General features: G+C 44.7%; 2 protein-coding genes across 3 annotated transcripts in view; one reads left to right on the forward strand and one right to left on the reverse strand.

The window, feature by feature from the left end:
- Nucleotides 1-462: 462 nt before the first annotated feature.
- Nucleotides 463-12,809, forward strand: LOC106598605 (uncharacterized). Its single transcript, XM_014189634.3, has 3 exons — nt 463-604; nt 5,917-6,077; nt 10,233-12,809. The coding sequence occupies exons 2-3, from the start codon at nt 5,924-5,926 to the stop codon at nt 10,613-10,615; spliced, it is 537 nt and encodes a 178-aa protein (XP_014045109.1). The 5' UTR covers nt 463-604; nt 5,917-5,923; the 3' UTR covers nt 10,616-12,809.
- A 4,486-nt stretch (nt 12,810-17,295) lies between these two features.
- Nucleotides 17,296-25,338, reverse strand: part of cfap57 (cilia and flagella associated protein 57) — a 32,161-nt gene continuing 24,118 nt past the window's right edge. For both annotated transcript variants that reach the window (XM_014189430.3, XM_014189434.3), the window contains 5 exons: nt 23,842-23,958; nt 20,747-20,881; nt 20,244-20,387; nt 19,713-19,842; nt 17,296-18,160 (listed from right to left, as the gene is read on the reverse strand). In XM_014189430.3, the coding sequence (XP_014044905.2) occupies nt 17,976-18,160; nt 19,713-19,842; nt 20,244-20,387; nt 20,747-20,881; nt 23,842-23,958 (711 nt within the window). In that variant the 3' untranslated portion in view covers nt 17,296-17,975. The remainder of the gene's footprint in view (nt 18,161-19,712; nt 19,843-20,243; nt 20,388-20,746; nt 20,882-23,841; nt 23,959-25,338) is intronic.

Below are 25,338 nucleotides of genomic sequence, written 5' to 3' on the forward strand. Positions count from 1 at the left end.
GGCAAAAAAGTTTGTGAATCACGGGTGTAGGTCTACTTGGACACAAGCAATGGCACATGTAAGTGTACTGCCACCTTCTGGTTATAACGCTGAACTGCTGAATTTGTAAAGTAAACAAATGGAATGTTCCTCAATTTCAAGCCACAGATTTACAATTGATGAAGTCATTATTCTCAAATGACCAACAATGGGCAAAGCACGCTGAAAATAAACTGAATAACTCTTTGTGTGCTAATTCAAGCCTTGAATTGAAGGTTTAACAGATAGTGCTTCAACCTGAAAGTAATTTCCAAGGAAAATACTACTCTTCCCACTGAATACATTTCATCCATTGCTAAACTAATTACCAGCACATTCTTGAGTCTTACATAGCTGACTAAATTAAGGGACAGTGATAGGAAGGAATAAATGAATGACAAACCAAACCCAGTTATAAAGTGACTTATTAACTGTCTCTTTAAGGCTATGAGTGGGACAGACAATGACATTTCCTTCAACCTTTAGCACAACAAGTCTCCTTGCAGTCGGCTAAACAAGAGGACAAAAACACCCGCCGAGATAACATCTCAAAGATATTAAGTCTATCAACGTCATTGTATGTCAGGTATGTACAAGTCATTTGCCAAAATCCATATGAAGAGGGGACTACAGTATGTTGTTGAGTAATGTCAGTTATAGGCATGTGGTGGTCATGTGACGACAGGGTGTTTTTGACATAGTGCACAATATGGCAGAATCACGAGAGGTGGCTGAAGTGGCACGTTGAATATAATATTACTTTACATTTGTTCTATCAAGAGGTACAGTTTCTTTTTTTTTAATAATTTTTTATTTTTTATTATGATTATATATATTTTTTTTTATAGGTTCAGAACTTTTGTGAAATAGCACAGTAACAAATATATGGCAAATAGAAGTAAAACGAGTCCTATATCGACATAACCTGAAAGCCCGTTCAGCAAGGAAGAAGCCACTGCTCTAAAACCGCCATAAAAAAGCCAGACTACGGTTTACAACTGCACATGGGGACAAAGATCGTACTTTTTGGAGAAATGTCTTCTGGTCTGATGAAACAAAAATAGAACTGTTTGGCCATAATGACCATCGTTATGTTTGGAGGAAAATGGGGGCTTACAAGCCGAAAAACACCATCCCAACCGTGAAGCACGGGGGTGGCAGCATCATGTTGTGGGGGTGCTTTGCTGTAGGAGGGACTGGTGCACTTCACAAAATAGATGGCATCATGAGGAAGGACAATTAAGTGGATATATTGAAGGAACATCTCAAGACATCAGTCAGGAAGTTAAAGCTTGGTCGCAAATGGTTCTTCCAATTGGACACTGACCCCAAGCATACTTCCAAAGTTGTGGCAAAATGGCTTAAGGACAACAAATTCAAGGCATTGGAGTGACCATCACAAAGCCCTGACCTCAATCCTATGGAAAATTTGTGGGCAGAACTGAAAAAGGGTGTGCGAGCAAGGAGGCCTACAGACCTGACTCAGTTACACCAGCTCTGTCAGGAGGAATGGGCCAAAATTCACCCAACTTATTGTGGGAAGCTTGTGGAAGGCTACCCGAAACGTTTGACCCAAGTTAAACAATTTAAAGGCAACGCTACCAAATACTAATTGAGTGTATGTAAACGTATGACCCACTGGGAATGTGATGAAAGAAATAAAAGCTGAAATAAATCACTCTCTACTATTATTCTGACATTTCACATTCTTAAAATAAAGTGGTGATCCTAACTGACCTAAGACAGGGAATGTTTACTAGGATTAAATGTCAGGAATTGTGAAAACTGAGTTTAAATGCATTTGGCTGTCACAGCTGTCGTGGAAGAGAGAATGGGACCAAGGCGCAGCGGGTTGCGTGCTCAACATATTTATTATAATAATGAGAACACCACGGAAAAACAATAAACAAACTAACGACAGGAACAGAGAAGCAGGCTCAACAAAAGCAGTGCTCTCAAACAACTACCCACAAGTGACAAACCCGATTCTTGCTGCGCCCGGCTAGCTGCGCCCGGCGGCGATGGCTGCGCCCGGCTGATGGGCGGCGATGGCTGCGCCCGGCTGACGGGCGACCCTTGCTGCGCCCGGCTGGCGGACGACCCTGGCTGCGTCCGGCTGGCGGGCGGCGATGGCTGCGCCCGGCTGACGGGCGACCCTTGCTGCGCCCGGCTGGCGGACGACCCTGGCTGCGCCCGGCTGGCGGGCCGCTCTGGCGGCTCCCGACCGGTGGGCGGCTCTGGCGGCTCCCGACCGACGGGCGGCTCTGGCGGCTCCCGACCGGCGGGCGGCTCAGGCGGCTCCCGAGTGGCGGGCGGCTCTGGCGGCACCAGACTGGCGAGGCTGGGCTGACGCACTAGAAGCCTGATGCGTGGGGCTGGTACAGGATGTGCCAGTCTGGGCACACGCACCTCAGGGCTAGTGCGGGGAGCGGGAACAGGCCGAGTCGGACTGGGTTGACGCACTAGAAGCCTGATGCGTGGGGCTGGTACTGGACGTGCCAGCCTGGAGACACGCACCTCAAGGCTAGTGCGTGTAGCGGGAAACACTGGACCGTAGAGGCGCACTGGCGGTCTCGAGCGCAGGGCTGGCATCACCCCTACTGGCTGGATGCCCACTTTCCCCTGGCACATGCGGGACGCTGGTACTGCACGTTCCCGGCCTGAAAATACCCGGCCTCGCCACAGCACCCATCACCCCAAAGCACGGGACCTGTCCAGTATGTCTCTGCCCAAAAATGGTACGGGGAGCTGGCCTGGGGCTCCATCCTCGCCCCGCCAAACTGCCCTTGTGCCCCCCCCAAAAAAATTATTGGGGCTGCCTCTTGGGCTCCCTTACCAGCCGTGTTCCCCGGTCCTCGCCAGATTTCCTCCGCTGCTTGGTCCTGTTGTGGTGGGTAGTTCTGTCACAGCTGTCGTGGAAGAGAGAATGGGACCAAGGCGCAGCGGGTTGCGTGCTCAACATATTTATTAAATAAAATGAGAACACCACGGAAAAACAATAAACAAACTAACGACAGGAACAGAGCAGCAGGCTCAACAAAAGCAGTGCTCTATAACAACTACCCACAAGTGACAAACAAAACACACACCTATTTATAGGACTCCCAATCAGAGGCAACTAGAAACACCTGCTTCCAATTGAGAGTCCAGCACCTGTAACGGCTGTCTGAGGAAGAAGTGGACCAAAATGCGTCGGAGTTAGGGTTTCGTCATATTTAATACACGAACACTATGCAATTCACAAAAAAACAACAAAACTGACAGCCAACACAGTCCTGTCAGGTGCAACCACAATGACAAGCACAATTACCCACGAAACACAAAGGAAACGTAGGCAACTTATGTGTGACTCCCAATCAACCACAACCCTCTACAGCTGTGCCTAATTGGAAGTCACACGGCCAAAATCAATGAAACAATAAAACACACACACTCCCTTCTGCCACGTCCTGACCCAACTACACCCTCTACTGGTCAGGACGTGACAGTACCCCCCCCCTCAAGGTGCAAACCCCGGGATGCACCTAAAAAAGGAAAACACAAGAAAATCCCCAATACCCCAACAAAAAATAACACCTAAACAATAAGGGAGGGAAGGGAGGGTGGCTGCCGTCACCGACGGCACTGTGCTACACCCTCCCTCCCCAACCCACCTATCCTGGAGGTGGCTCAGGTGCAGGACGTGGACCTCGCTCCACCTTCGGCGTTGCCCACTTTGATGGCGCCGATAGCTGCACCGGGCAGACGGGCCACTCGGGCTGACCCTGGCAGACGGACCACTCGGGCTGGACCGGAGGATAGGAGGGCCACTCGGGCTGGACCGGGGGGCAGGAGGGCCCCTCGGGCTGGGCCGGAGGGCAGGAGGGCCCCTCGGGCTGGGCCGGAGGGCAGGAGGGCCCCTCGGGCTGGGCCGGAGGGCAGTCTGGCCCCTCGGGCAGTTCCGGGCAGTCTGGCCACTCTGGCAGTTCCGGGCAGTCTGGCCACTCTGGCAGTTCCGGGCAGTCTGGCCACTCTGGCAGTTCCGGGCAGTCTGGCCACTCTGGCAGTTCCGGGCAGTCTGGCCACTCTGGCAGTTCTGGGCAGTCTGGCCACTCTGGCAGTTCCGGGCAGTCTGGCCACTCTGGCAGTTCCGGCTCAGGATTCACCAGGCTGGGGAGACATAACGGAGACCTGGCTCTGTGCGCAGGCCCTGGACTCACCAGTCTGGGAAGACCCGCTGGAGGCCTGGTTTGAGGAGGTGGCACAGGAGAGACCAGGGTGGAGAGACCCACTGGAGGACTGGTCCGTGGAGGAGACACGGGCTTGACCAGGATAGGGAGACCCACTGGGGGACTGGTCCGTGGAGGAGGCACGGGCTTGACCAGGATAGGGAGACCCACTGGAGTACTGGTCCGTGGAGGAGGCACGGGCTTGACCAGGATGGGAAGACATGCAGGAGGCTTGGTTCTGGGCATAGGCACAGGACGTGCAGGGCTGGGAAGACATGCAGGAGGCCTGTTTCTGGGCGCAGGCACAGTCTTTACCAGATAACCAGCACGCACCTCAGGACGAGGATGGAGAGCTGCCTCAGGTGACATCATTCCCACGACACGCTCATTCGGGCGAATGCCGTATTTTATGCACCATACTAGCAGCTCTCTCATCTCTCTCTCTCCTAATTTCCCCATTAACCCCGTCACAGTCTCTGCCTCATATCCCTCGCTCACCTCCAATGTCATCCCGACTGGCTCTGGTTCCGACCTCAGCTCCACCGACTGTCCCGTGTGCCCCCCCCAAAAAAATTATTGGGGCTGCCTCTCGCGCTCGTTGCGCTCTCTCTCCTCGTAATAGCGCCTCTCCGCTCTCGCCGCTTCAATCTCCCACTGCGGGAGGCGATAATCCCCAGCCTGAGTCCATGGTCCCTCTCCGTCCAGGATCTGTTCCCAAGTCCATTGGTCCATAACGCTGTACTCCTGCTGCTCCTTCCTCTTCCGCCGCTTGGTCCTGGTTTGGTGGGTAATTCTGTAACGGCTGTCTGAGGAAGAAGTGGACCAAAATGCGGCGGAGTTAGGGTTCGTCATATTTAATACACGAACACTATGCAATTCACACAAAAAAAAAAAAAATGACAGCCAACACAGTCCTGTCAGGTGCAACCACAATGACAAGCACAATTACCCACGAAACACAAAGGAAACGTAGGCAACTTATGTGTGACTCCCAATCAACCACAACCCTCTACAGCTGTGCTTGATTGGAAGTCACACGGCCAAAATCATTGAAACAATAAAACACACACACTCCCTTCTGCCACGTCCTGACCCAACTACACCCTCTACTGGTCAGGACGTGACAGCACCCAACCTACACATAGAAAAACGACCCTAGAACATACACATAGAAATACAAACATAGACCAGTGACCAAAAAACCCCGTAATACATAAATAAACTACCCTCTGCCACGTCCTGACCAAACTACAATAACAAAATATCCTCTCTACTGGTCAGGACGTGACATTGGCTAAGGTGTATGTAAACTTCTGACTTCAACTGTATATGTATGTGTATATGTATGTGTATATGTATGTGTATTTGTATGTGTATTTGTATGTGTATATGTATGCATGTTTATATATATATAGATAGATAGATATATGTGGGTATGTGTATGTATACATATATCCGCAATATTAAAGCAGATTTTCCCCCCCAAAGAAAGAGGTACAGTTTATGCATTAAAATGAATAGTAAACATTTTAGGACTAACTCTCTACCTTTTGCTCATTTTTTCGAATGTCTGCATTTCATCTGACAGTGACAAGATGGACCCTTTTCAGTTATATTCCAGAAAGGATTAGGTAGAATGAGTAGATTCTTTCATGCTCATCATATCACCCAAATCTTCCTGTTTCTGCAGGAGAGTCATGGAACATCTGGGTTGCAGTGCCATCGTGGCCTTTTGTTTTGGGGGGGCACTTATTGCAGGTGCACATCCTCCTGGATCAGTCCTGGGGAAGAGTCAAGCATTTAAAAGAAAACTCCTGATGGAATATGATAATAACCCTACCTCAACAACCAGTAAGTTTTTTCTTATATTCTTTTGTCATTCACTGTCAACAGACAAATGCAAGCATTTCATTTGTGTCATCCTCAAAGCAAATTCACTAGTGTACCTAAATTACATTTAAATTTAACACCTTCACAAAGTTCAGTGCATTCGGAAAGTATTCAGACCCCTTGACTATTTCCACATTTAGTTACATTTAGTTAAAACAATTTCCTCATCTATCTCCACACAATACCCCATAATGACTGGCCAAATATGCTGGCCACTCTAACATAAAGACCTGATTGGTGGAGTGCTGCAGAGATGGTTGTCCTTCTGGAAGGTTCTCCCATCTCCAAAGAGGAACTCTGGTGCTCTGTCAGAGTGACCATCGGGTTCTTGGTCACCTCCCTAACCTAGGCCCATCTCCCCCGATTGCTCGGTTTGGCCGGGCGGCCAGCTCTAGGAAGAGTCCTGGTGGTTCCAAACTTCTTCCATTTAAGAATGATGGAGGCCACTGTGTTCTTGGGGACCTTCAATGCTGCACAAATGTTGTGGTACCCTTCCCCAGATCTGTGCCTAGACACGGAGCTCTTTGGACAATTCCTTCTACCTCCTGGCTTGGTTGTTGCTCTGACATGCACTGTCAACTGTGGGATCTTATATAGACAGGGTGTGTGTCTTTCCAAATCATGTCCAATCAATTGAATTTACCATAGTTGGACTCCAATCAAGTTGTAGAAACATTTCAAGGTTGATCAATGTAAACAGGATGCACCTGAGATGGATTTCGAGTCTCATAACAAAGGAACACTCCTTAGTAAAAGGCACATGACAGCCCGCTTGGAGTTTGCCAAAGGGCACCTAAAGGACTCTCAGACCATGAAAATCAAGATTCTCTGGTCTGAGGAAACCAAGAGTGAACGCTTTGGCCTGAATGCCAAGCGTCTCATCTGGAGGAAACCTGGCACCATCCCTACGGTGAATCGTGGTGGTTGCACCATCATGGTGTGGGGATGTTTTTCAGCGGCAGGGACTGGGAGACTAGTCAGGATTGAGGGAAAGATGAACGGAGCAAATTACAGAGACATCCTTGATGAAAACCTTTTTCCACAGTGCTCAGGACCTCAGACTGGGGCGAAGGTTCATCGTTCCACAGGACAACTACCCTCACCACACAGCCAAGACAACGCATGAGTGGCTTCGGGAAAAGTCTCTGAATGTCCTTGAGTGGCCCAGCCAGAGCCCGTACTTGAACCCGATCGAACATCTCTGGAGAGACCTGAAAATAGCTGTGCAGCGACGTTCCCCATCCAACCTGACAGAGCTTGAGCGGATCTGCAGAGAAGAATGGGAGAAACGCCTCAAATATAGTTGCGCCAAACTTGTAGCGTTATACCCAAGAAGACTTGAGGCTGTAATTGCTGCCAAAGGTGCTTCAACAAAGTACAGAGTAAAGGGTCTGAATACTTAATTATGTAAATGTGATATTTACGTTTTTCTTTTTTATCCATTTTCAAAAATGTCTAAAAACCTGTTTTTCCTTTGTCATTATGGGGTATTGTGTGTAGATTGATGAGGGGAATAAAAAAAATGTGGAAAAAGTCAAGGGGTCTGAATACTTTCCGAATGCACTATACATATGGGTCCCACCAATCCAGTGTCAAATTACACTTTTGAGTGTTGAAAAAATAACACTGTTTCAGTTCATGGGCATACCTTGACATACCTTGACACAATACACTTTGAAAGTGATGTGGCATTTTCCAGGAAGTAGCCTTCCAGGAAGTAAGTAGCCTTCCAGGAAGTAGCCTTTTTGAAGGGTCTTCAATGGACCAAAACTTTATAAAAGGCTTCTGGCAGAAATAAATTAATCCACAAACACAAATATAATTTTATACATATCTTAAGTGATGTCATTTAACAAATGTTATGATATAAACATCAAGCCCATTCAAAAGATTAGGGTACAGGACCCGGAAGTATGACACAGGACGACATCACTTGCACAGCGTATAGTTTTGGTATAGGCTACATACAGTATTAGTGTGGACAAAGTGGAAAATAACCATACAATGTTCAGTAACTCTTCATAATCATCAAATTACAATAAACATGCTTACATTACAATATCCACACTAGCACATTGGTGCATGCTCAATACATTGCTTCAATATACAGTGCCTTCAAAAAGTACTCACACCCCTTGACTTTTTCCACATTCTGTCGTGTTACAGCCTGAATTTAAAATGGATTAAATGTAGATTTTGTGTCACTGATCTACACACAATACCCCATAATGTCAAAGTGGAATTATATTTTTTAGAAATCTTTTCAAATGAATAAAAAATGAAAAGCTGAAATATCTTGAGTCAATAGGTATTGACTCAATAGGTATTCAATTATTTTGCTATGACAAGCCTAAATAAGCTCAGGAGTAAACTTTTTTTATACAAGTCACATAATAAGTTGCATGGACTCACTCTGTGTGCAATAACAGTGTTTAACATATACCCCACACATACAAATATCTATAAGGTACACAGATTCAATTACAAAGACCAGGGAGGTTTTCCAATGGTTTGCAAAGAAGGGCACTGATTGGCAGATGGGGGAAAAAGGGGGCCCACTACAAAGATACAGGTGTCCTTCCTAACTCAGTTGTCGGAGAAGAAGGAAACCGCTCAGGGATTTCACCATGAGACCAATGGTGACTTTAAAACAGTTACAGAGTTTAATGGCTGTGATAGGAGAAAACTGAGGATGGATCAACAACACTGTAGTTACTCCACAATACTAACCTAATTGACAGAGTGAAAAGAAGGAAGCCTGTACAGAATAAAATATTCTAAAACATGCATCCTGTTTGTAATAAGGCACAAAAAAAATGCCAAAAATGTGGCAAAGCATGGTGGTGGCTGCATCATATTATGGGTATGCTTGTCATCGGCAAGGACTAGGACGTTTTTTAGGATAAAAATAAATGAAATAGAGCTAAGCACAGGTAAAACCCTAGAGGAGAACCTGGTTAAGTCTGCCTTCCACCAGACACTGGGTGACAAATTCACCTTTCAGCAGGACAATAACCTAAAACAAAAGGCCAAATAATACTGGAGTTGCTTACCAAGATTACATTGAAAGTTCCTGAGTGGCCTAGTTACAGTTTTTACTTAAATCGGCTTGAAAATCTATGGCAAGACTTGAAAATGGATGTCTTAACGACCAACTTGACAGAGCTTGAATAATTATTTAAAGAATAATGGGCAAATATTGTACAATGAGCAATCCAAGTGAGCAAAGCCCTTACCCAGAAAGACTCACAGCTGTAATCTCTGCCAAAGGTGATTCTAACATGTATTGACTCAGGGTTCAATATATTAGTGTTTTATTTTTCATTAATATACACAGTACCAGTCAAAAGTTTGGACACACCTACTCATTCCAGGGTTTTTCTTTTCAGTATTGACTGACCTTCATGTCTTAAAGTAATGATGAACTGTCGTTTCTCTTTGCTTATTTGAGCTGTTCGAACATAGCCCTTTTACCAAACAGGGCTATGTTCTGTAAACCACCCCTACCTTGTCACAACACAACTGATTGACTCAAACGCATTAAGAAGGAAATTACTTTTAACAAGGCACACCTGTTAATTGAAATGCATTCCAGGTGACTCATGAAGCTGGTTGAGAGAATGCCAATATTGTGCAAAGCTGTCATCAAGGAAAAGGGTGGCTATTTTGAAGAATCTCAAATCTCAAATATACTTTGGTTTGTTTAACACTTTTTTGGTTACTACATGATTCCATGTGTTATTTCATAGTTTTGATGTCTTCACTATTATTCTACAATGTAGAAAATAGTTTTAAAAAAATTAAGAAAAACCCTGGAATGAGTAGATGTGTCCAAACTTTTGACTGGTACTGTATATATATATATATATATATATATATATATATATATTTTTTTTATTCTTCCACTTTGACATTACAGAGTATTTTGTATAGATCATTGACAAAAAAAATACAATTAAATCCATTTTAATCCCACTTTGACTTTTTCAACATTTTGTTGTTACAAAGGGGTGTGAATACTTTCTGAAGGCGCTGTATGCTTGTGTGGTGGATATTGGAACATTCTCTGGTTATTCTCTGAATTTACCCCATTCTCCTGTCCCCTGCATCCCACAGCTGTCCACCCCACCATGGCTGGTTCCTCCGCAGGCTCTACCTACTTGGCTGTAGCGCTGGCCTCCGCCTTCACTGTCTCCCTGTTCCTCGTGGTGGCCGTCAAGTGCCGCCTATTCCACCGCTACCTGGCCAGCAACCGCCACTCCCTGCTCCCCGAGGGGGACACAGCCAGCCAGTACAGCCCAGACGAGGTGACCTTCCCTGGGCACGGCATGGTAGGCCGAGGGGGTGAAGGTAATAGGACCCATCGAGGGTTGGATACAGATGACGACGATGGCTTCATAGAGGATAATTACATCCAGGCCAGCGAGAGGGCGAGGGCGGAGAGTAACGTGGACGACGGGATGGAAGGAGAGGATAGTGATGATGATCTCCTGATTTGAGGTGATTTGAGGACTGGTTGACAGAAATAGTTAACAGTTGACTGGCTGACAGTTGTGGGTTCACTTCATAGAGTCCAATGCTGTCCAGACCAGGCCTGGGTTCAAATAATATTGGATTCCTTTCAAATATTTCAGCTGTGCTTAATTGAGCTTGTGTGACACAGCTGAACCAAATGAATAGTCTCAAAAGTGAAAAACCCCACCCAACAGGCACTCCAGGCAGGCTCAATAAAACACTCAGAGTATTTTAAAGAAAACAATTACTATTTGAACCCAGGTCAGGTGAGCATATGTTGAAAGATGACAGAGATACTGAGAAAAGATCACGGTCCCACTTAACGACTTACTGTATAATTACTGTATACTTTAAAGGCTTTATAAAACATTCATCATGTCATAAATACCTAATTAAGCTGTTTGAGAAGGTTTGAATCTTAAGCAACCTGCACACACATTATTTGAAGTACAATAGACCAACATAGCTACTGTAGTAGGTCAAAGCTGTGTGCTGGAAAACCTTGGTAGAGCATGGGTGAAGTACGCATCGTGGCGCTCATGTGAATTTCCTTTATTTTTCAGCTACATACCATTGCCTACTTCTCACTCAAAACGTAGTTTTTTGTTTTTAATACTACATATAGTGATTTACAATTTATTTGTAAGCAAATACTGTAAAAACATGATGATATAATAGGTCATACAATCTGATTCTTTGCCAAATGTGGCATAGTAACCCATATTAAAAGGGTTTATGAAGGCTTCATTAACAGTTAAAAGTGTTTCCTTTAAAGTGGGACATTTTTCAAGTGGGGGACTAAATGAGCCTGAGCCACATTGAAGATGAGTTGTTACTGTTTCTGAAGACAGCAATGCAAAATAAATATCCTTGATTTCTTTGTATGTACAGTACCAGTCAAAAGTTTGGACACACCTACTCATTCAAGAGTTTTGTCTTTATTTTTTAAAGCATCCCTCATGAAGCTGGTTGAGAGAATACCAAGAGTATGCAAAGCTGTCATCAAGGCAAAGGGTGGCTACTTTGAAGAATCTCAAATATAAATATAAAATGTATTTTGATTTATTTAATACTTTTTTGGTTACTACATGATTCCGTATGTGTTATTTCATAGTTTTGATGTCTTCACTATTATTCTACAATGTAGAAAATAGTCCAAATAAAGAAAAACCCTGGAATGAGTAGCTGTGACCAAACTTTTGACTGGTACTGTATAAAGTCTTTTGACACTTTTTATATCATGTAAAATGTTAATAATGTTGAAGATGCAAGATCCAATTAACACTATGCTCAACAAGTGATGTTGTTTTGATAGTCCTTAAAAATGAACAATGCTTGTATGTTACCATCGATATTGATTTGATAACTTTATTATAATGTACTGTGTAAATCATTTATTGAAACGTTGCTGTTGTAGAAAAATGTTAAATCTTCAGTAATATTCTTAGCCACTTTAACATCTCTGATGATCTCTGATCTCTTTACACCTGGCGCTAACATGCTTCCTTTGCCCTGATCTGGTCCACATTCTCATCATGCCCACACATTTTCAGAAATATGTCTACACACATGGTATTGTAATGTGTCTGTTATCCGTACAATGTGTCCGCATTGTGACTAGATATCCTGGTCCCTCCCCTCCCTGATTGCAAATTATTTGACATCTGTTCTTTCAAAATAATCTACATGTATTTACTAAGTCATATCGATGCCATTAGTCAATGGTGGCACAATAGTACCACCTCTCAATGACTTTAGAAAGCGGATAATAATGATTCGCTGAAGTATTACAGACATGGGAACATTGCCTTTAAATTTCAATCCCGCTGTCATGCTGAATTTCCGCGATACTGATTGAATAGTGCCCTAAATGGTTTCAGATGTCTAGATCCGTCTACACGTGTAAGATTTCCAGGCACTAAGCGTGTCTGACTACCTTCCGAGGTGGTCAGGAAGATCCGATCACTATCAGATTACAATGCGTCTACAACTGTCTGAATGTGTGGGCACAATCAGAATGTGGACAAAGGACAAAGGACGCATTCTAGAACCAGGTACAAACGGGGCTAAAGTCTCATGGAGAAAATATTAACCTTCTTGTTTACAGTTCTCAGGTTTGTGCACGCTGTGTCACTTTTTTCCCTGCATTTCATTAAAAAAAGCAGAATACACAATCTATACAGACACAAATTGTGATATTAATCCGATACATACAAAATAACAACTCCTGATTTACGGTGTCCATATTAGGACAGCTCAGAACAAGCCCTGCTGAGACTGAGGATGTCCTAATATGGGGGGGTCCGCCCGCCCACCACTCATCATTAACTCTATCCGGCTGTGAACTCAACTCATGTCCTGGACGGCAGAGTTTAGGAGCTGTTTGAGGAGGACAGCCAGCACTAGGAGGCAGAGCATGGTGCCCACCCCCAGGTGCCACTCCCCGGACAGGCTGGTGGTGGTGGAGAGGAGGCCCCCGCCGCCTAGCCCCAGGCCCAGGCCCAGGACGAGGCACACCGAAAGGCAGGTTCATGGAAGGAACCACCACAGATCCACCTGGTCCTCCAACACGCGCCACTGGAGTAGGATTTAGTCCAGGCGCAGCACACAGAGAGTCTGGCGTGGGGTGTGCCGTGGAGGCAGGGGGGAGAACTCCTCTAACAGGAAGCCAGTGTAGGGAGGCTAGCACTGGAGTAATATGATCAAATTTTTTGGTTCTACTCAGGATTCTAGCAGCCGTATTTAGCACTAGCTGAAGTTTATTTAGTGCTTTATCCGGGTAACCGGAAAGTAGAGCATTGCAGTAGTCCAACCTAGAAGTAACAAAAGCATGGATTAATTTTTCTGCATCATTTTTGAACAGAAAGTTTCTGATTTTTGCAATGTTACGTAGATGGGAAAAAAAGCTGTCCTTGAAACAGTCTTGATATGTTCGTCAAAAGAGAGATCAGGGTCCAGAGTTATGCCGAGGTCCTTCACAGTTTTATTTGAGACGACTGTACAACCATCAAGATTAATTGTCAGATTCAACAGAAGATCTCTTTCTTTCTTGGGACCTAGAACAAGCATCTCTGTTTTGTCCGAGTTTAAAAGTAGAAAGTTTGCAGCCATCCAATTCCTTATGTCTGAAACACAGGCTTCTAGCGAGGGCAATTTTGGGGCTTCACCATGTTTCATTGAAATATACAGCTGTGTGTCATCCACATAGCAGTGAAAGTTAACATTATGTTTTCGAATGACATCCCCAAGAGGTAAAATATATAGTGAAAACAATAGTGGTCCTTAGCATCACTCTGTCATGCTGACTGAGTTCGAATAACAGACTGGAAGCTTCAAAAGGAGGGTGGTGCTTGGAATCATTGTTCTTCCTCTGTCAACCATGGTTACCTGCAAGGAAACACGTGCAGTCATCATTGCTTTGCACAAAAAGGGCTTCACAGGCAAGGATATTGCTGCCAGTAAGATTGCACCTAAATCAACCATTTATCGGATCATCAAGAACTTCAAGGAGAGCGGTTCAATTGTTGTGAAGAAGGCTTCAAGGCGCCCAAGAAAGTCCAGCAAGCGCCAGGACCGTCTCCTAAAGTTGATTCAGCTGCGAGACCGGGGCACCACCAGTACAGAGCTTGCTCAGGAATGACAGCAGGCAGGTGTGAGTGCATCTGCACGCACAGTGAGGCAAAGACTTTTGGAGGATGGCCTGGTGTCAAGAAGGGCAGCAAAGAAGCCACTTCTCTCCAGGAAAAACATCAGGGACAGACTGATATTCTGCAAAAGGTACAGGGATTGGACTGCTGAGGACTGGGGTAAAGTCATTTTCTCTGATGAATCCCCTTTCCGATTGTTTGGGGCATCTGGAAAAAAAGCTTGTCCGGAGAAGACAAGGTGAGTGCTAACATCAGTCCTGTGTCATACCAACAGTGTGGGGTTGCTTCTCAGCCAAGGGAGTGGGCTCACTCACAATTTTGCCTAAGAACACAGCATGAATAAAGAATGGTACCAACACATCCTCCGAGAGCAACTTCTCCCAACCATCCAGGAACAGTTTGGTGACGAACAATGCCTTTTCCAGTATGATGGAGCACCTTGCCATAAGGCAAAAGTGATAACTAAGTGGCTCGGGGAACAAAACATCGATATTGTGGGTCCATGGCCAGGAAACTCCCCAGACCTTAATCCTATTGAGAACTTGTGGTCAATCCTCAAGAGACGGGTGGACAAACAAAAACCCACAAATTCTGACAAACTCCAAGCATTGATTATGCAAGAATGGGCTGCCATAAATCAGGATGTGGCCCAGAAGTTAATTGACAGCATGCCAGGGCGGATTGCAGAGGTCTTGAAAAAGAAGGGTCAACAATGCCAATATTGACTCTTTGCATAAACTTCATGTAATTGTCAATAAAAGCCTTTGACACTTTTGAAATGCTTGTAATTATACTTCAGTATTCCATAGTGACATCTGACAAAAATATCTAAAGACACTGAAGCAGCAAACTCTGTGGAAATTAATATTTGTGTCATTCTCAAAACTTTTGGCCACGACTGTAGAGTCAAATTGCGGGGGAACAGGTTAGTCAAGGTAATGTGTACATGTAGGTAGAGTTAAAGTGACAATGAATAGATAACAACTAGAAAGTAGCAGCAGCATAAAAGAGGGGTGTGGGAGTCTTATGGCCTGGGTGTAGAAGCTGTTAAGAAGACTTTTGGACCTAGACTTGGCGCTCCGGTTCCGCTTGCCGTGCGGTAGCAGAAAGAACAGTCTATGACTAGGGTGGCTGGAGTCTTTGACAATTTTTAGGGCCTTCCTCTGACACCGCCTGGTATAGAGGTCTTGGATGGCCCCAGTGATGTACTGGGCCGTATGCACTACACTCTGTAGTGCCTTGCAGTCCGAGGCTGAGCAGTTGCCATACCAGGCAGTGATGCAACCAGTCAGGATGCTCTAATGGTGCAGCTGTATAACTTTTTGAGGATCTGAGGACCCATGCTAAACTTTTTCAGTCTCCTGAGGGGGAATAGGCTTTGTTATGCCCTCTTTACGACTGTCTTGGTGTGTTTTGACCATGATATTTTATTGATGTGGACATAAAGGAACTTGAAGCTCTCAACCTTCTCCACTACAACCCCATCGATGAAGCATGGAGGAGGAGGTGTGATGGTGCTTTGTTGGTGACACTGTCTGTGATTTATTTAGAATTCAAGGCACACTACCACATCATTTTGCAGCGATACGCCATCCCATCTGGTTTGCGCTTAGTGGGACTATCATTTGTTTTTCAACAGGACTATGACCCAACACACCTCCAGGCTGTGTAAGGGTTATTTGACCAAGAAGGAGAGTGATGGAGTGCTGCATTAGATGACCTGGCCTCCACAATCACCCGACCTCAACCGAATTGAGATGGTTTGGGATGAGTTGGACCGCAGAGTGAAGGAAAAGCAGCCAACACGTGCACAGCATATATGGGAACTCCTTCAAGACTGTTGGAAAAGCATTCCAGGTGAAGCTGGTTGAGAGAATGCCAAGAGTGTACAAAGCTGTCATCAAGGCAAAGGGTGGATAATTTGAAGAATTTGTTTAACACTTTTTTGGTTACTACATGATTCCATATGTGTTATTTCATATTATTCTACAATGTAGAAAATAGTACAAATAAAGAAAAACCCTTGAATGAGTAGGTGTGTCCAAACTTTTGACTGGTTCTATATATATTACATTTATGGCCTTTTTACATATAAAGGCTATTTATATAGAAAATGTGTATAAAACCCATATAAACTATATTATATTTATACATATGATAATATTTTAGGTTGATTATAATTCCATTACACACTTTCTGATGTGATCACATGCCTTACTTTTATTTTCCTGCAGAAGTAAAAGCAGGAAACGCATCACCTATGCCTCTACTGCCATTCATTCCAATTAGACTGGTTTGGATTTCTCTCTGACCAAGATGGGTGCCATTTTCAACTCATTCTGAAACTTTGAGGGTTTATAGCCTATCTATTAAGTTAATAGGACCTCTATGGTTCTAACTTTGTAAAATGTATGAATACAATTATATACGTTATTACTGGTAATCATGTTCTCTATACTCACTTCAGACTGTATACAGATACAACTACTACTACTACTAATAAGACATTAATTTGCACATTTCATACCTGTCTCATGAATTTACATTGAAGCGTATTTATTTATACTACCGACAAATACCCTTTCCTTTAACATCCTGATTTATTTGTGTATATTTCAGTGGTTAGAAGCAAAAGTTGCAATTTATATTTCTTGAAATTTCAACAGTTTTGTTCTTCGGAAAGGAAAGTATCCAAAATAACTAGGTGTTGTAATCATTACATTATCAGTGGAATACTGTTACGTATTTGAGAGTTTCATTCTACTCTACAGTCAACTCCTGCCGCGCCCATACTCCACAACACATTTTAATTTTTTTTACCTTTATTTAACTAGGCAAGTCAGTTAAGAACAAATTCTTATTTACAATGACGGCCTAGGAACAGTGGGTTAACTGCCTTGTTCTGGGGCAGAACGACAGATTTTTACTTTGTCAGCAACCTTTCGGTTACAAGTCCAACGCTCTAACTACTAGGCTACCTACCGCCCCACATGACGTGTAATACATTCAAACACATATTTCAGGAACATTTTTAAATCTTTATTTACATCACACATAACACAAATAGCTTCTTATTGCCCGACTATATAATATAAATACTCTCTGCTCGTATTTGACTGTTGAAATGGTGTTTTCAATGCTTCACTCAGTGCGACTATGTGATAGATATTGTGGGCAGACCACCTGATCAATCCCTGGCCCTGTGTTTCTGCAGGTGGCTTCTAACCTGGTCCCAGATCAGTTTGTGCTGTATAGCCAACTCCTATGGTCATTGTCATGCAAATCAGCACAAACAGATCTGGGACCAGGCTAGATGCCCTCAGCTCGACTACCTCCATGTATAATCAGTACATGTATCTCTACATGTATGTAGTTCATTGGGTATATGCCATGTCTACTGCTCATGTCCACCAATGTCAGGTTAATTCGATTAAAACTGAGTTCCTTCAGGGTCCTAATCTGACCTGGGTTCAAATAGTATTTATTTTCGCTCAGCGTTTGATTGAGCCAACCTGAAATGCTGGATTTGCACTTTTTTAGGTCTGTTCTACTCCATTGTGCCAGGCAAGCTCAATCAAACTCTGCTAAATTATTTTAAAGAAAACCAATAACATTTAGCTTTTAACCAATAACTCTTAACTCAGGTAACCATCACAACTCCTCTCCACCCTCCTCCTTCTCCTCTCCTCCCCCAGGATCAAGTGGTGAGTACGGGCAGCTTGGTGCTGTTAGAGGGGGGTCTTAGGGACTGGTACTGGCCCTGGCCCTGCATCTGCATCTTCAGCCTCTGGATCTCCACGCGCTGCAGCTGGATGATACGCTCCGCTTCCTCCTCGAAATTCAGCCTCGTCACCAAACCCCTCCCCTCCACAGAGGTCAGCGCTATGAGGATAGAGAGGTCAGAAGTCAGCACTATGAGGATACAGAGGTCAGAGGTCAGCGCTATGAGGATACAGAGGTCAGAAGTCAGCGCTATGGGGATACAGAGGTCAGAAGTCAGCGCTATGAGGATACAGAGGTCAGAGGTCAGCGCTATGAGGATACAGAGGTCAGAAGTCAGCGCTATGAGGATACAGAGGTCAGAAGTCAGCGCTATGAGGATACAGAGGTCAGAAGTCAGCGCTATGGGGATACAGAGGTCAGAAGTCAGCGCTATGAGGATACAGAGGTCAGAAGTCAGCGCTATGAGGATACAGAGGTCAGAAGTCAGCGCTATGAGGATACAGAGGTCAGAAGTCAGCGCTATGAGGATACAGAGGTCAGAGGTCAGCGCTATGAGGATACAGAGGTCAGAAGTCAGCGCTATGAGGATACAGAGGTCAGAGGTCAGCGCTATGAGGATACAGAGGTCAGAAGTCAGCGCTATGAGGATACAGAGGTCAGAAGTCAGCGCTATCGGGATACAGAGGTCAAAAGTCAGCGCTATGAGGATAGAGAGGTCAGAAGTCAGCGCTATGGGGATACAGAGGTCAGAAGTCAGCGCTATGAGGATACAGAGGTCAGAGGTCAGCGCTATGGGGATACAGAGGTCAGAAGTCAGCGCTATGGGGACACAGAGGTCAGCGCTATGGGGATACAGAGGTCAGAAGTCAGCGCTATGGGGATACAGAGGTCAGCGCTATGGGGATACAGAGGTCAGAAGTCAGCGCTATGGGGACACAGAGGTCAGCGCTATGGGGATACAGAGGTCAGAAGTCAGCGCTATGGGGACACAGAGGTCAGAAGTCAGCGCTATGGGGACACAGAGGTCAGAAGTCAGCGCTATGGGGACACAGAGGTCAGAAGTCAGCGCTATGGGGATACAGAGGTCAGCGCTATGGGGATACAGAGGTCAGCGCTATGGGGATACAGAGGTCAGAAGTCAGCGCTATGGGGATATAGAGGTCAGAAGTCAGCGCTATGGGGACACAGAGGTCAGCGCTATGGGGACACAGAGGTCAGAATTCAGCGCTATGGGGATACAGAGGTCAGAAGTCAGCGCTATGGGGATACAGAGGTCAGAAGTCAGCGCTATGGGGACACAGAGGTCAGAAGTCAGCGCTATGGGGATACAGAGGTCAGAGGTTTACACTACGGTAATGCGTGTGGTCAAGAGGGTCATATCATGCTTTTTCTTGCATTAATGTTCATTTATTAATTCGTTTTTTTTGTTTTAGAATGCATGGGAAGTTGTTCCATCACTACATAGAAACAAGAACGCATTCAAAACTATTGAAGATGAACAGGGGACAAATTTACTAGCTAAGCGTTTGCACCAAAGTTTGCAGAATGTTTTTTCCAAAAAGGATTCCATTATTGAAGACAGAAATAAAGGTCAGAAGTGTGAACGCAGGATGAACCGATAAAACAAGTAGAAACAGATCAACTCTCAGGTCAAACTGTTATCTGGGTTATAGTGAATATCAGATATTGTTGTGTGTGAGGGTCCAGTCACCTGTGAGGTCTGAGGAGCTCACTTTCTTTTTGCTGATGCCCATTTGGCTCTTATAGTCGTGGACCTGAGTCCTCAGCAGACGCAGCTCCCGCCTCAGATCATTCATCTCCTTTATCAGAGACACGTTCTCCTGGAAAAGAGACATGAAACTGAACTTCAGTGCTAAACTGAAATTAGGATTTTGAAATAGCAGTGGAATTTAATTAGTGGAATATGGAATGTGAATAAACCACACTATATACATTGGAAGGTAAATTCCCAGCTCTCAAAATTGGGTAGTAGACGTCATCATTTTCTGGTTGAAAAGTCATGTTCAGTAGGGGGAAAAGCATTTGAACTGGGTAGGTACTAACTGAATTTATCCAATAAGAACAGATTTTCGTTTTCAGTTACAAAATGTTTTGCTACAGTGTGCCCTACTGAACACAACCCCGGTTTTCACATTGAAGCATTGTCTTCAGCACATTGTCTTCTCAACACATTTTGCCCACGGGGCTGCGGTTGGTGTTAGCGATCGTCTCTCCCTCCCACCTTCATGATCTTGACGTTGTCTGTCCGGTGGACCTCTGTGTCTTTGGCCAGCTTCCTCTTCAGAGACGCCACATTCCTCTCCAGGTGTTCCCTCTGACGACTGTACTCCCTCTGGATGTCTGCGTCCACACCCACTATGTCCACCTCAACACACACACATTACACACACACATTACACACACACACGTTCATTTTACTAGCATGTGTGTTTTTGTGTTTCCTGAATATTTATGCCGGATGCTAACTGGTAATTCATTCCCTTAAAGTGGTACTTTATCAAAAACATTTTAGAAATGCATCCAACTAATCTGTGTTAAGTGTGTGTCTGTGAGCCAGCATGCAGAGCAGCACTTGAGTGTGTATGTGTGTGTGTGTGCGCGCATCATCGTCCTGTCTCATCCTGCCATAACCTTCCACACAGAATACTTTTTAGTGTGTGTGTGTGTGTGTGTGTGTGTGTGTGTGTGCGCGCGCGCGTCCACTGGCACGTATAGCCATCTCACCACATCACTCTGCTGGATGTAGTGGTCATAGAGCTCTCTGATACTGTCCTTTAACCTCTTCGGCTCCTGGATGAAGCCAACACAGTTATGGAGGTCTGTCTTGAACCTGCGTACCAGGGCCTCCACGTCCCTCACCTGGGTGGAGAGCAAGAGGAATTACCAGACAGATATATTCATATACTTTGTTTATGTACAGCATCAAATCAAATGTTATTGGTCACATACACGTGTTTAGCAGATGTTATTAGTCACATACACGTGTTTAGCAGATGTTATTGGTCACATAAACGTGTTTACCAGATGTTATTAGTCACATACACGTGTTTAGCAGATGTTATTAGTCACATACACGTGTTTAACAGATGTTATTGCGGGTGTAGCGAAATGCTTTGTGTTTCTATCTCCGACAGTGCAGTAATATCTAACAAATAATATCTAACAATTTCACAACAACACACAAATCTAAAGTAAAGGAATGGAATTAAGAATATATAAATATTTGGATGAGCAATGTCAGAGCAGCATAGACTAAGATACAGTAGAAGAGAATACAGCATATACATATGAGATGAGTAATGGAAATTATGTAAACATTGGGCTATGTCTTTGAACTAGGCCTATATGCTCTAACTCATCGGTCTCCAACCTTTTCCAGCATGAGAGCTACTTTAAAAAAAATGAAACGTTGCGAGCTACTATTTCTTTTAATGCTTTCAAATAGGCACATTCTTCCCTTCCCTACCCTGCAACTCTTCCCCGGGACCTGTACAGTTGAAGTCGGAAGTTTACATACACCTTAGCCAAATACATTTAAACTCCGTTTTTCACAATTCCTGACATTTAATCCTAGTAAAAAGTCCCTGTCTTAGGTAAAACGTTTCAGGTAGCCTTCCACAAGATTCCCACAATAAGTTGGGTGAATTTTGGCCCATTCCTCCTGGCAGAGCTGGTGTAACTGAGTCAGGTTTGTAGGCCTCCTTGCTCGCACATGCTTTTTCAGTTCTGCCCACAAATGTTCTATAGGATTGAGGTGAGGTCTTTGTGATGGCCACTCCAATACCTTGACTTTGTTCTCCTTAAGCCATTTTGCCACAACTTTGGAAGTATGCTTGGGGTCATTGTCCATTTGGAAGACCCATTTACGACCAAGCTTTAACTTCCTCACTGATGTCTTGAGATGTTGCTTCAATATATCCGCATAATTTTCCATCCTCATGATGCCATCTATTTTGTGAAGTGCACTAGTCCCTCCTGCAGCAAAGCAACCCCACAACATGATGCTGCCACCCCCGTGCTTCACGGTTTGGGATGGTGTTCTTCGGCTTGCAAGCCTCCCCCTTTTTCCTCCAAACATAACAATGGTCATTATGGCCAAACAGTTCTATTTTTGTTTCATCAGACCAGAGGACATTTCTCCAAAAAGTACAATCTTTGTCCCCATGTGCAGTTGCAAACCGTAGTCTGGCTTTTTTTGAATGGTGGTTTTGGAGCAGTGGCTTCTTCCTTGCTGAGCGGCCTTTCAGGTTATGTCGATATAGGACTCGTTTTACTGTGGATACAGATACTTTTGTACCTGTTTCCTCCAGCATCTTCACAAGGTCCTTTGCTGTTGTTCTGGGATTGATTTGCACTTTTCGCACCAAAGTACGTTCATCTCTAGGGGACAGAACGCCTCTCCTTCCTGAGCGGTATGACGGCTGCGTGGTCGCATGGTCCCATGAATTTTCCAAGCTGTTTAAAGGCACAGTCAACTTCGTGTATGTAACTTCTGACCCACTGGATTTGTGATACAGTGAATTATAAGTGAAATAATCTGTCTGTAAACAATTGTTGGAAAAATGATTTGTGTCATGCACAAAGTAGATGTCCTAACCAACTTGCCAAAACTATAGTTTGTTAACAAGACATTTGTGGAGTGGTTGAAGAACAAGTTTTAATGACTCCAACCTAAGTGTATGTAAACTTCCGACTTCAACTGTATGCATTTTCTGTCAATATACCTGGTAATATAATGGTTAATAAACAGAATTTGGCATGACAGGCCCCATACAATTCTATTTTGTATATTTCTGAATTCTGTTTTATTTTTCCTGGTTTGGGATTTTTTTACTCTCAATATTAAACATTTTAATTGGAAAAAAAATGGATGGTCTGAGTCCATGTCAATGCTTAAATCACATCAGAAGACAATTTGTTGGGTCTGAAAAAAATGTCATCGATTTTTGAGTGTAATTCCCCTTTAATTGTGCATCTAGCAAGAGAGGAATGTGTCGGTCTAGCGATGTTTCTGCTGTTAGGCCTACTGTTGCAGCACATGTCATGGCAGAGTTAGCAAATCAATTGCCACCCAAATTATACAAATAATGATGATATCTTTCTGTCAGGTAAGCCTACTTTGCAGTTTACATTTAGCTGAGAAGGATTTTGTAGCCTTTCTGTCTACAAACAAGACACTGGTTATCATTAGCATCGCTAACTGGCTACATAAGGCCTGACACACGCATCAAAAGGAGACAGACGGGCAATATTGCTGGAAATTAATTGGCAGATATTGTGTTACGTGTCTAACCAAGGGTGGGATAATGTCAATGTGGCTTTGATTGGATAGTAGCTGGGAGTTTTATGTTTATGACAGTTTGCAATGGTTCCCGAGTGGCGCAGCAGTCTAAGGTACTGCATCTCAGTGCTAGAGATGTAACTACAGACCCTGGTTCGATCCTAGGCTGTATCACAACCGGCCGTGATCGGGAGTAACATAGGGCGGTGCACAATTAGCCCAGTGCCGTCCGGGTTAGGGTTTGCCGGGGGTAGGCCGTCATTGTTAATAAGAATTTGTTCTTTAACTGACTTGCCTAGTTAAATAAAAGACATGCATAATGTATAAGTGCATATGACATAGGGGCTAGGGGTCCCATTCAGAATAGGTAGTCCCTGTCCATGTCTTTAAGATTCTCTACTATATACAGTGTTTTCATGAGGTGAAGTGAAATATTTGGTATGAGCCTTCTCTCGCTCTTCCCATAATCCCCACAAAACCTCTCTGATTCTCATCCATTCTCAGGTAAAGCAGACAGGCATACTCCAGCCTCTCTCACCCTCTGCGTCTCCTTGTGCATCTCCTTATCGGTGGCTTTCAGTTTGAGTCTCAGCTCAGTGATGTTCAGCTCCAGCTGAGTGTTCCTCTTGTGGACCTGGTCCAGCTCGCCCTCCATCTAACAAAGAGAGCATCCATTGGCCAGTCAGTCACTCTCAATGAGTGCTACAATACATACACTGAGTATACAAAACCTTATTGAGGAACACCTCTTTCCGTGACATAGAATGACCAGGTGAATCCAGGTGAAAGATGTGATCTCTTATTAATGTCACTTGTTAAATCTACTTCAATCAGTGTAGATGAAGGGGAGGAGACAGGTTAAATAATATATTTTTAGACTTGAGACAGGCTTTGGATAGTGAGTTTTTAATGAGTGTAGGGTTAGTTCAACAGTTTCCCATGTGTATCAAGAATGGTCCACCACCCAAAGGACATCCAGCCAACTTGACAACTATGGGAAGCATTGGAGTCAACATGGGCCAGCATCCCTGTGGAACACTTTCGACACCTTGTAGAGTCCATGCCCCGACGAATTGAGACTTTTCTGAGGACAAAATGGGAGGGGGGGGGGTGCAACTCCATATTAATGTTCCTAATGTTTTATGTGTGACACTGAGTGAAGAACTGAAGTGGTCAACGCTCTGGCTCTCCCTCCCTCCATCTACTCTGGCTCTCCCTCCCTCCCTCCATCTACTCTGGCTCTCCCTCCCTCCCTCCATCTACTCTGGCTCTCCCTCCCTCCCTCCCTCCCTCCATCTACTCTGGCTCTCCCTCCCTCCCTCCCTCCCTCCATCTACTCTGGCTCTCCCTCCCTCCCTCCCTCCCTCCATCTACTCTGGCTCTCCCTCCCTCCCTCCATCTACTCTGGCTCTCCCTCCCTCCCTCCATCTACTCTGGCTCTCCCTCCATCTACTCTGGCTCTCCCTCCCTCCCTCCCTCCATCTACTCTGGCTCTCCCTCCATCTACCAATGGAGAAGGTAACACTATACTTAAAGCCTACAGGTATGCCGCAATGAAGAGAGCACCGGGTACTCAACCTCAATGAGCTCACGATATAGGCTATTGCAGTTTGCTGCAGCATCATATTCATGTCCACCTACATCTTACATGCATCCTCATGTGTTGACTGGAGGGCTAGAGAGAGAGGGGTCAATGCAGGGCTAGAGAGAGGGGTCAATGCAGGGCTAGAGAGAGGGGTCAATAGGGGGCAGAGAGAGGGGTCAATGCAGGGCTAGAGAGAGGGGTCAATGCAGGGCTAGAGAGAGGGGTCAATGCAGGGCTAGAGAGAGAGGGGTCAATGCAGGGCTAGAGAGAGAGGGGTCAATGCAGGGCTAGAGAGGGAGGGGTCAATGCAGGGCTAGAGAGAGGGGTCAATGCAGGGCTAGAGAGAGGGGTCAATGCAGGGCTAGAGAGAGGGGTCAATACAGGGCTAGAGAGAGGGGTCAATGCAGGGCTAGAGAGAGGGGTCAATGCAGGGCTAGAGAGAGGGGTCAA

The sequence above is a fragment of the Salmo salar genome, chromosome 03 (genome assembly GCF_965601325.2).
Source record: "Salmo salar chromosome 03, fSalSal1, whole genome shotgun sequence".
Taxonomy (NCBI): Eukaryota; Metazoa; Chordata; class Actinopteri; order Salmoniformes; family Salmonidae; genus Salmo; species Salmo salar.

Excerpts from the sequence above, each read along its gene's own strand:
- LOC106598605 (XM_014189634.3), top strand. The coding sequence starts at position 5,924 with ATGGAACATCTGGGTTGCAGTGCCATCGTGGCCTTTTGTTTTGGGGGG. Across the intron at positions 6,078-10,232 it reads TAACCCTACCTCAACAACCA|CTGTCCACCCCACCATGGCT; the intron begins GTAAGTTTTTTC and ends TGCATCCCACAG.